General features: G+C 41.7%; 2 protein-coding genes across 2 annotated transcripts in view; both read left to right on the plus strand.

The window, feature by feature from the left end:
* IQGAP1 (IQ motif containing GTPase activating protein 1) overlaps positions 1-10,323 on the plus strand; it is a 66,154-nt gene extending 55,831 nt beyond the window's left edge. The window contains 8 exon segments of the mRNA XM_006885210.1: positions 7-103; positions 562-697; positions 1,043-1,130; positions 2,500-2,712; positions 3,573-3,739; positions 4,884-5,010; positions 8,085-8,192; positions 10,210-10,323. Of these exon segments, the coding sequence (XP_006885272.1) occupies positions 7-103; positions 562-697; positions 1,043-1,130; positions 2,500-2,712; positions 3,573-3,739; positions 4,884-5,010; positions 8,085-8,192; positions 10,210-10,323 (1,050 nt within the window).
* A 1,731-nt stretch (positions 10,324-12,054) lies between these two features.
* Positions 12,055-12,149, plus strand: part of CRTC3 (CREB regulated transcription coactivator 3) — a 199,847-nt gene continuing 199,752 nt past the window's right edge. The window contains exon 1 of the mRNA XM_006885211.1: positions 12,055-12,079. Within this exon, the coding sequence (XP_006885273.1) occupies positions 12,055-12,079 (25 nt within the window). The remainder of the gene's footprint in view (positions 12,080-12,149) is intronic.

Below are 12,149 nucleotides of genomic sequence, written 5' to 3' on the forward strand. Positions count from 1 at the left end.
CTCCTGTTAGATCACCAGGATGCCATTGCTCCAGAGCACAATGACCCCATCCACGAGCTGCTGGACGACCTGGGCGAGGTGCCCACCATCGAGTCTTTGATCGGTAAAGTTCTAGTTCAGCAACCCTTCAAGGGGGCAGGGGACACGACATAAGGATGTTTCAGTCATTTTTTCTGTTTCCACACTGGACCGGGGGGTCTGGACTGGATAGGGGGTCAAGAGTGTCTATGAAAAAGTTTGGAAGATACACTTTTGGATGAATATTCACAACAATATTAGAAATTATCATTAAATCCCATAAAGAACACGGATACAGTATTTTAAGAGAAAATTATGACAGTTTTGAAAATTATTTGCTACTTATATATGGACTTGTTAATTGTAGATCCTTTGCCTTTCTCATTTGTCATAACATTTATTTCCAGTAAATGCTGTACTTGCTCTACTGTATGTATTGGCTTATTTAAATTTCTGAGGCTTATATCATCTTTTATTTGTATATTTAGTCTGTTATTTCCTTTCTTTATTATACTGACTTTTTCTACTTTCCCACAACTTCAGGGGAAGGTGCTGGCAATGTAAATGACCCAAATAAGGAGGCCCTAGCCAAAACGGAAGTCTCTCTCACATTAACCAACAAGTTTGATGTGCCCGGAGATGAGAATGCAGAAATGGATGCTCGGACCATCTTGCTGAAGTGAGTTGGAATAGTGTAATCAGAAGAGCCCTTGGGCTGGTAGACAAGCCATACGAAGTATGGTCAGACTCTGAAATGATCGTCTTGGCCTTTTTGAGCTTGTCCTAATTTTGGCCATCTTGTATATTTGGTATAGGCCATATCTGTCTTGTTTTGCTTATAAGTGCTAAAATCACCTTGCTGCCTCTTCTGTTGAAAGCTGCATAAATAAGTCTGGGCCTTGAGCACCTAAGCAATTGTCAAGTGGGATCTCTGTGAGGTGGGGGTTTTGTTGCCACTGAGCGTGTCCATTTGAGAAGTACAACTCTAGAAATGTTTAAATCCCTCCTCCCCTTTCGTTTTCAGCACAAAACGTTTAATTGTGGATGTCATCCGGTTCCAGCCAGGAGAGACCTTAACGGAAATCTTGGAAACACCAGCCACCAGCGAACAGGTAGAACATGGGTTTAACATGCATTAGTAAGGTGGATAGGCACTTCATGGTAAGCCCATGCCAGACTGGAAGAGAGGGACACAGCTGACAAGATCCAGCTGACCTAGGGTTGAGCCTGACTACAGCTGGGGTTGGTCATTGTGGTGGCAATGTGTAGGGCTTGTCCAACAAAGAACAAGAGAGAGAGGCTAAGGGCCTTGATAGTTTAAAAAAAAAGTACAGAATGTGTCTCAATGAGCTTATGCTCTAGTTAAAGAAATATGACAAACAATTAGAAAACCATTAAAAATTAATTATGGCATTGAAGTTATAAACAATGGAAGTTCAGGAAAGAGACCAGTGAGGAGCAGTGTCATCAGGAAGGTTTCATAAAGGAAGTGGAACCTGTGCCAAATTTAGCTAAGTAAAGGTGGACAGTATTTGGGGGATATTCTAGGGAGGAGGGTATTGAGAGGCCAGAATGGGTGTTCTAGCCAGAAATTTTAACACATTTAACAGACATAACTGTTAGAGGGCAGGTGGAGGTGAAAAGTGAAAGTCAAAGATGATACAGTATGTAGAAGCTAGACAACAGGAATTTGGCTCTGAAGAGATCGTGAGTCTTTGTTCAGCAGTGCTGGCTGGCCAGCTGATCTGAGTTTGTAGTAGCATCCCAGAGCCAGTAGGTGATGGTGGGATGGCACGGCAGAGAAAAGGGCATGGATGAGTCAGTTCATGTAGAGGACCCTGTTTTTGAGAAAGTTTTATATTTTGTTTTAAAAATGTGAACGTGGATTCCTTTCCACTAAAAGACAGCTTACTTGAAATCCCAATGTATAAAGCAGGTAAAATCACAGCTTCTCTATTAGCTTCAGGACCTTGGCACCTGGCCCTTTAGATGTTCGTGTTCCTCTAGAAAACCCTCTATGAGGGCTCTTGGAATGCCACTGTGTCAGATGAATTCTCAACCTGTACATGTGTTAATTGGCGACTGATTAGATATGCTGAAGGATAAGTAAGAGACATCAACAAACTGAGATTTACTTAACCTAGAGAAAAAGTTTGAGATAGGTAAGAAAATGTCTTTATTGAGCAACTACTGTATATCTGAGATAAGGCTATTAAGACCCTCATAGAGGATGAATGACTTAGCCAAGATCAGCAACCACTTTGTAGCACTTAGATTGTTCTTTCTGACGCCAAAGCTTTTGGTCTTTCCATTGCATATGTTGGCAGAGTGGTCTGTATAGCAGAAAAGGAAGAACTATTGAGAAAGGAGATGGCTCCAGGTTGGCAGGAATTCCAAGTCTGAGGGTTATATAATGTAGGTGGGCCTGCTGTAAAGTAGGACTGGCACAATTAATGAGGGGCTTCCTGTCTGCATTTGTAGGAAGCTGATCATCAGAGGGCCATGCAGAGACGTGCTATTCGGGATGCCAAAACTCCTGACAAGATGAAAAAGTCAAAATCTGTAAAAGAAGACAGCAACCTCACTCTTCAGGAGAAGAAGGAGAAGATCCAGTCAGGCTTAAAGAAGCTCACCGAGCTGGGAACTGTGGACCCGAAGAACAAATACCAGGAACTGATCAATGACATCGCCAGGGTACTGCATTTGGGGGATAGTGTGGGCCTTACTTTGCTGGAAGCCATCTGAGCGGCTTGTGAAGGAGACAGAAATTGCTCAGATAGTAACATCCCTTCAGCGCAGGGGAGTATCAGTCTCCTGGCCCCGGGACATGGCTCCTGATTCTTCAAGATGAGGGATCTCATCTGCCCAAGATGACTTACTATTCTCCTGCCCAAATTAATAGGAAGAAGGTTGTAACCAAGTCTTCGTGTCTTTAAACGTGACAGGAGGATCTGTTTTGTAATTACAGTGAAATTTCAGTCACTGGAGCCATGATGTTTTATTTGTGAGTTTTCCCAAGTGAGTTTGAATGTAGTGAGGCAGGCTGTGCAGGTTTCATTTACCGTTATACGAGGTAAAGCCATCCATGTGTGGGAACTTGACTGTGGATGTATTAAAATTCACTGTTTCTGCTTCTGATAAAGTATTTAAGCTAGCTTTGCAGGTAAATTCCAAGAATGTGGAGCTCCATTTCTTTAGAAGATGTGACAAAAAAGGGTTAGAATTTTAATTTCTTTAGTAATTTTCTTGTTGCTGTGTACTTTTGAGTCAGAACCAACTCACAGCTGTCCCTCCAGTAGGTTTTCAGAGGGGAAGAGATCACACGGGAAGAGATCGTCCATCTTTTTCCTGTGGCGCAGCAGATAGATTGAGCCTGTGCTTTGGGTTGGCAGTGCAACTCCTTACCATTAAGCCTCTGACTCCTTTATTAATTATTGAACATGAATTACTGCTTATCACAAATATGAGGTCACACAGAGTTTGAGGATTAAATGCGCATGAGTCAAGTAGTGCATAATACCATTGTTTTCCTACTTTTAATAATTATATCTCAGGATATTCGGAATCAGCGGAGATACCGACAGAGGAGAAAGGCTGAGCTGGTGAAACTGCAGCAAACTTATGCCGCCCTGAACTCTAAGGCTACCTTCTATGGGGAGCAGGTGGATTACTACAAAAGCTACATCAAAACCTGCTTGGATAACTTAGCCAGCAAGGGCATGTGAGTTGGTTTTCTTCCTTTGTACCTTCCTTCGTTCCTTCCTCTTTCCATCCCTCCCTCCCTCCATATCAAGGGATGGAATTACAGTATATTTGTTGTTGTTGTGTACCGTTGAGTTGGAACCAATCCATAGCTGACCCTACAGTGGGTTTTCAGAGGCAGTTAATTGCACGGGAGGAGATTACCTATCCTTCTATGGAGCAGCTGGTGGCCTCGAACCACGTGTCTTCCAGATTATAGCGCAGCTTCTTGCCACTAGGTCACCAGAGCTCCTTTGCTGCGATAACCAAAATGGTAACTGGGACTTTTTACTTAAAAGAATCCATTGGATCTGTTTATTACAGTGGTCTTGTCTTTTGTTTCTATCAGAATTGCCAATTTACATTTGTTTGTGGATGACGTAAGTAATGTGTGGAGGATTTCAAGTTTACCCTGTTTGGATGTCTCAACATCAGAAATGAGAGCATTCTGGAAGGCAGTCTTGTCATAATCCTAACACTAGGGGAACCTCAAAATCATTTAAGGAATTAGTATAAAAACATAGTTCTGTAGGTCCCCTGCCTGCCCGAGGCCAGAGGGCGTCCAGCATACCTGCTTCACAGTGGAAACTAAAACCCACAGAGGCAAAGTGAGAGGCACAGGTTCTCTTGACTTGAATAATGCTGCTATGAACACTGGTTTAAAACTCTCCATTTGTGACTCAGTTCTCATTTTCTCAGGGTGTATTCCAAGTAGTGGAATAGGTGGGTCATATGGAAGTACTATGTTCAGCGTTTTGAGGAAGCACCAAACTACCTTCCAGAGAGTGTCTCTTTATCCCTGGAATTGAGAACAGTTCTCTTATTAGAAGATGTCTCCTGACATTAGAAGCCCTCCCATTTATTTGCTATGGGCTTAGGTTCGAAAAGAGCCATAGAAGGATTAGGACAAAGTCAGATTCATGGGACTCTTCTCAGGTGTCACTTAAAGACAAAGGCAGTGTGGTAATATTTCCTCTGCTTAGAAGAATCCTAACATTTGTTTTAGAATTGGCATATTATGTACTCCTATATGAGAAGTTTGTTTCCTGACCTCATAGCCTTAGTCAACAGATTCAGAATACAGTTTTTACTTAGAGAAAGATATGATGTGATTTTTTTAACAGGGTCTCAAAAAAACCTGGGGAAATGAAAGGAAAGAAAAGCAAAAAGATTTCCCTGAAATATACAGCGGCAAGACTCCATGAAAAAGGAGTGCTTCTGGAAATTGAAGACCTGCAAGCAAATCAGTGAGTATTCCCACTTTGGGTGGGTTTGGTTGAGTTTTTTAAGTGTGTGTGTGTGTGTGTGTGTGTGTGTGTGTGTGTGAGAAAGCTGATGTAATTTCTCTTTCATAAAGGGGAAGGTACGTCTTGCATGTCCTTGGATGGGTAGCAGTTGTTTAAGGGTGGATCCACACCTGTTCATGTGGGCCCATCTGTACATTTCCTCTTTAAGGCAGGACGTTGTTCCTTCCATTTGTCCTGTACATGAATAGATAACAGGAACAATAACAGATGTTTATTCATTCCACTTGGACTAGGAAGCAGGGTCTTGCTTTCAATTTTTGGTTCTGGGAAGAGCCAGCTTGCTTGCCACATGGTTCAGAGGCCTGCCCCTCACCTGTCCTCCTGCAGATCTGGGCCCACTTGTCGCTAGCAAGTGTTCTCTGGGCTTCCTGCTCTGTCAGCTCTGTGACCGGAGGGAGTCACGCTTGTTTCTGTTCTTATGTCTGATTTTATTTATTTTTTCCTGTCGTGTATCATCAAATCAGACCCAACTGGCACAGGAGGATATTGCTCCTCCTTGCCCAGTAGAGCATCTGGTGGAGTTAGGAAACAAAAAGAGGAGAACATGTTTGGTATTTTTCAAGCTCAAAGATTTAAAGAAAATCTCCACATTATTCATAGTAGCAGAGATGGAAGCAGCTCACATGCCCATCAGCAGCTGAATGGACAGATAAACTGTAGTACATTCACACATACACAGCACTGAAAAAGATTTGTAACACACTACACTTATGCATGAGTCTAGAAGACATTATGCTGAGTCACAAAAGGACAAATACTCTAAGCTCACTGTTGTAATAATAGGATCGATACAGGGGCAGGGGAAGGGTAGGAATAGAATATCTAGATAATGAAACACTGAAGTATAATGGGTGAAAGGAGGGACAGTCTGAAAGGAATGGATGATTAGAAAGGACCACTCTGACCAAGGCTATGGTGGCTTAATGATAAGGAATTGCACTGTCAATACAAAGGTATGCAGTTCAAATCCACTAGCTGCTCAGTGGGAGAAAGATGAGAAATAACACGTCTAACAGTTATTGGCCTGGAACAGTAGAATTATCACAAAGGGAATGGGAGGAAAACATGCATGAATGTGAACCTTCACTAAAATTAAAAACCCCCATGTTTCCAAAAAGACCAGGACATCATTAACTAGATGATGCCACGTTGCTCAGGACATCATTAACTAGATGATGCCACGTTGCTCAAAAGTTGGAAGGACTTAATGATGATGAAGATGAGAAGCTGAAGATTATACTTCAACATAAAGAAAATAAAAATACACTGGACCAGAAAGCAAACATCACAATAAATAAGATGGAAGTTGTTGTGGATTTTATTTTACTTGGATTTATAGTCAGTGCCTCTGAAAACAGCAGTCTAGAAATCAGATGACGTATTACAATGTGCAAGCTTGCTGCAAAAGTTCTTAGATGCTAAAGAGTAAGGATGCCACTGTGAGAACTAAGGTGTCCTGACCACGAGCCATGATATTCTCTGTTGTCTCATAGGCATATATGGAAGTTGGACAGGGAATAAGGAAGAGCAAAGGAGAATTGACACCTATAAATTGTGACGTCGGCAAAGCATATTAAGCATAACCTAGACTGCCAAAAGAACAAACAGATCTGTCTTGGAAGAAGTGCAGCCAGAATGTCCCTTGGAGGCGAGGATAGCAGGCCCTTTGTTTCACATACTTTGGGCATGTTATTGGGAGGGGCCAGTCCTTGGAGGAGGAGATCATGCCGGGATAGGGCCTCCATGAGCTAGACTGACAAACATGTTAACGATGGTGGAGATGTGCTGGCCTGGACCCAATTGGTTCTGTTGTACATAGTGTCTCTTTTTTAGCTTTTTAATTATTATTCATTTTAATGAACGTTTACAGAGACTTTGGGTTTCCATTCATTCGCTTTTCTCCCTGTCTACCTCCCCCACCCCCCACCCCCGTTCTTTGAAAAGTAAAAATTCTCTCATTGTTAAACAATCCCTTCCCTCCAAGTCCACTCCTATGCAGCCTTCGTTCTGGGCTCCTGTCATGACAATAATACCATCATATATCCCTTATAACAGTTCTCTCCCTTATCTGTTTTAATGCAGTATACATTATTGAACCCATCTTACTCAGTCTCTCCCCAACTCCAAGGACAGTCCCATTGTACAACAGTAGCACCATGCAATATTTGTCCCTTTGTGACCGGGACATTTCACTCAGCATAATGTCCTCCAGGGTCACCCATTATTACCAATAATATTGTATGAGTTCCTTGTTTCTTAATGCAGCATAGTATTCCATTGTGCGAATATACCACAGCTTCTCTATCCATTCGTTTGTTGCTGGGCACTGGGTTGTTTCCAACTCCTTGCTATTGTGAACAAAGCCAATAAACATGGGTATACATATACATACTGTCTCTTAGTGAGTTGGAATTGACTTGATAGCTACTAAGGGCAATAGTATTACTTTGATTTGTGTTGCAAAGTAGTATCCATTTGCATCATTATATATTATTATCTAGGCTTATAGGGATACGGACATGATTACATATATATTAGTAATCTGATACCTCACCTACTTCTTTCCAGGAACCCTCCTCTTTTGCACGGAACTCTATTTACTTCCTGTTCATTTCTCTCTGTCCAAATGTGTAGTCCTTTCTCCTTCCTCCTCTGTGCATCTGTTTTCCATGCTTCACATTATTTTTCCTGTTTGACTCCAGCATTAAGTCACATGGAAGACCAGCCAGATCTTCTCTGATACCATCCCTCATCAGCCTTTCGTGGAATTGCTCTTTTAGTTGAATGCAAGCACTGCAGGAGAAGTTGGCATTCCTGTCTCAAAACAGATGATAGTTAAAAGTAGCAAGTCTTTCAGTGTGTCACCTGCAAAAATTTTCCCACCCTTTTTCTGCCTTAGACATTTTCTCCTTTTCCCAAATTATAGAATATTTTTGAAAACATAAAACCTATGCCTATTTATGAAGACTCCATGAAAAAGGAGTGCTTCTGGAAATTGAAGACCTGCAAGCAAATCAGTTTAAAAATGTTATCTTTGAAATCAATCCAACAGAAGAAGTTGGAGACTTTGAAGTAAAAGCCAAATTCATGGGAGTTCAAATGGAGACTTTTATGTTACATTATCAGGTGGGTATGCTTTGGGTGGAACCTCGCTCTCCTGTGGGTCTGAGTGCATTCCGACTAGCTCTTTCTCTTTCCAGGACACCATGTGCATGCATGCCTGCACATGCGTGCACACACATACCATTGACACGCACAGAGTTAAACCTATCAGAGCTGGAACTCCCGGGAAACAGTTTTCTTTCTGATAGCTTTCTGCCTTGTACTAGTTTCAGCTGTTGTAGGTGTGGGGGTGGGGTTTATCAAGGTAGAACAGGGAAAACAGACTCACCTGGGTGAGAAGCTGAGGCTTCTGGTCACGTCTGCTCTGTGTGTGTTGAGGAGGTTTTGCAGACAGATAACCTCACGAGATTTCTCTGACATTTCTGCTGTCTTGGACTTGAACACAATGATTCTTATATACAAGGCTTGACACTACTAAGTCCTAAGCCTACTCAAAACCTTTAAAAGTTCTTTTTCCTCATTTTGATTTGATTTGCTGTATTCCTGACAAGGTACATGTGAATGACTCCTATGTAGGCATTCTCCCATTTTAAATTTAAAAAGAAATCATTTTGTAGACTTTCTAATTTTTATTTTGAAATGTCTCTGCTATTTACATATTTTTTAAAACTTCAGGTAATGTCTCCATTAACTTTGGGTATGTAGCATTTCATAGTGCGTTCCTTTCTCTGACCGTGCTTTATAGCGTTTTCACATACTGTTCCCTCTTAATTGCCCCTCTTTGTTCCTCTCTCTCATTTAATGAGCACTTGCATTTACTCTGTATTTTGTTGCTAGTAGGGATCCCTGGTGGCAGGGCCTGTAGGCAGCTGCACTGCTAACGGAAAGGCAACATCACCTCCGGGGGATTGAGCCCACCAGCTGCTCCTTGGGAGGAAGATGGGCTGTGCCCCTCACTACAGTCACACCCCCTGGAACCCAGGGGAGAACCCTGTGTTATGGAGATACTGCTCTTTGGGGTTCTCCTGACTCAGAAGCAGCCCATCAGGCCTTTCTTCCATGATGGGTTGAACTGCAGACCACTGAGTTAGCCATTAACTGCAGACCAGGAGTGCCACCCCAGCTTGTCTGCCTGGGTTACCACACCTGCCAGCCAAGCCACAACTGGTGGTTGCTTCTAGAACCTTCTGTACAGTAGGCATCACATTTTAGTGAAATTGTATAGTGACTTACTCCCTTTTTTTTTTATCTCGACTTACTCCCTTTTCCACCTGCTAAAACTCACCTCCTTAAAGACAAGTAATATTTTTCAGTCATCTTTGATTCCTGCTCAATGACTAGCATTAGCTGAACTAGCATTAGCATCAATGATGTTGGGGTACACAGCTAACAGAGTCATACAAAAATGATCCTGCGAGACACCGAGTGTCGGCAAATTCTTCAAGGCCAACCAGCTTTCCCAAGGTGGTTATTCATTCACCCGCAAACTGCAGGTGTGAGGTGTCTTCCATCTCAGGTGGAGCTCCAGGGCCCTACCCCATGGAGCTGCTGGGTAGTTTATAACGGTGAATGGACAGATTGTTTCAGGATCCCCTCGAGCCTTTCAATTCCTGCTTTCTCCCCACCACTCTTCTAAAGGTTAGGGGGAGACCAGTCTGACTAAGACTTTTGATAGTTTGGTCTTAAAACATGGGTTTTTAACTCCAAATTAACCAGAAAACATGATTGACCAGGGTACCCTGTTTCTCAAGCTTTCACTTTCTCTCACCCCATTTCACATCTGGTACACGCCCTTTGATTCCTATTCATGGAAACCTGTTTTGCAGAGTGGAACCAAGCCCCCTAGGGCTTCCTGGTTCTCGTCCTTAAAGAAGAGCACAGACCTTAACGTCTGTGACATTACTGAAGACATGTGCCACCAACCTTTTGGTTATAGCCAAGCACAAATCATTTGCGCCAACAAGGGTCCTTCTAACATACGAGGCTTGCCTTATTCCTAGATCCCTCCCTACACTGTATCCTTTCTCCTCGTTCCACAGACTTGACTAACTGTCAAAGTGGTGGTATTGTTTTTTAACAGGACCTGCTACAGCTACAGTATGAAGGCGTTGCAGTCATGAAGTTATTTGACAGAGCTAAAGTAAATGTCAACCTCCTGATCTTTCTTCTCAACAAAAAGTTCTACGGGAAGTAAGTGACCATTTGCTACCAGCCCAGAAGGTGGAAGGGAAGAAGTTCTTCTGGGAGCCTTGCTTCCTGCTGGAGCGAAGATGCAGCCCAGGACCAGGCCTCACTCTCATCATTCCCACTGCTGCATTTTAACTCCGCCTGCTCTCAGGAGGCATTTGTCACCCTCTCCCCTCCTGTTTTTTGTTTTTCAATAGTGAACTTGTATCTCAGGCTTTGTCTGACCCTTCTGGTTCCTTTGTTTTCTTCTGGCATTTGAAGAAGTGGAGAACCCCATAAAGCCTTTATCTTATCATCTTTGTGGTTTCATTACTGTATTTTGAAATTCGATGTTTGTTTAATTAGCAATAAGGATGGTGGGATTTGAATTCTTGTTTAGAAGTGGAAGCTGTTAAGTATGCACCAGTAAACCTACATACATATAAAACAATTTAAAATGTCAAGATTAGGACATTTATTAGACTGTAAAATCCCTGACCAGTCAGCACAATTGAAGAATAGGAAATCATTGGTTTTTACATCTGTTTTCCTTTATGGGCAGACGCTAATGAAGCCACTGGTCTGTTTCCAGAAGAGGAGATCCTGTTTTTAAGTGATACCAGCACATTTGGGCATTTCTGTTAGTGTAACTCCTGGCCAGTGAATAGGAAAGTCCCATTGATAAAACTCATCTGTTTGGTTAATTGAGAATGAGCTGAGGGACCCTCTGTGGACCTGCTTGTCTGTGTCAGTGAGCAGAGGTTTACTGGGCGCAGAAAGACAGCCCATTCGATCCCTGCTGCAATGGAATGAATTAGATTTAGCATAGAATGTAATTGTCATCAAAATAATTTTATAGCTTAAGAGTGCCTTAGGAAAGTGTAGATTTATGTCTTATAGTGTGGGTGGTAGGAGTTTTAAAGATTTATATAATGCTTCAGAAGCCTTTAGAATATTTTAAGAAAGGAATTATTAATTGGTTTATCTGTATATCTGAACTCTTTAAATTTTATGACAAAACACTAGGATTTATCTGCGGAGTTGCAGAGAGACAATCCTGCCTTTGATATTCTAAAGCAAAGCCAGTCAACCCAAGTTATGCTTGATATAAGTCCTGTTTTCCCATTTTTCTCTCCTCCTTTCCCTTGCTGCCCACATTGTATCTTTATGTTACAAACACTTCCTTTTCTGGCCTTTTGGTGTGTTGTTTGGTTTTTTTAAATCCATTTTAAACATGGAAACTTTTTAAAAAAAATGTACTTTTTGCAAGTCTGTACTTTTTTAAAAATTTTGCTTATCCAGCAAAATATTGAAATCATGGTACTGAACCTCTATTTGCTGTCTTGGTTCAGTATTCTTTTATCATGAAGTGTGAAACGTAACATAGTAAATGAACATTGTACATTTTACTGATGTATATTTAAAACCAAGAGCTTATTTTAATTAATAACAAATTAAGTAGTGTCTTTTTGTAAATGTAAATACTGGTCAAGTGTTTTTCATGATAGCTGTTGAGTCCATCGGGCACAGGGGAAAGATGTGAGAAGTGGGGGACGAGACGAGCATGAGGTGCCATGTCAGGATTCTCTAGTACCTTGACCTTGTTTGGGGTTTTTTGGTTGTTATATTTTGGAAGATCATATTTTTAGTAAAAGTTTTTCTCAGATTAAAAAAAAAGCTATTATATCATTTGAAAAGGTGGGAGCAACTAAAGTGTCAGTCCTTCAGAGATGGAGCTCTCAGATGAGTCTCAGGCGACATGGCCACATCCCAGTCACAGCATAGTGAGCAAAGTTCACAGTCCCGAAATAAAGAAATGTGCCAGTTCCCTTGTAAGAATTACTACTTCCTGAA

The sequence above is a fragment of the Elephantulus edwardii genome, unplaced genomic scaffold, assembly GCF_000299155.1.
Source record: "Elephantulus edwardii isolate Elephantulus edwardi_28Jun2011 unplaced genomic scaffold, EleEdw1.0 scaffold00041, whole genome shotgun sequence".
NCBI lineage: Eukaryota > Metazoa > Chordata > Mammalia > Macroscelidea > Macroscelididae > Elephantulus > Elephantulus edwardii.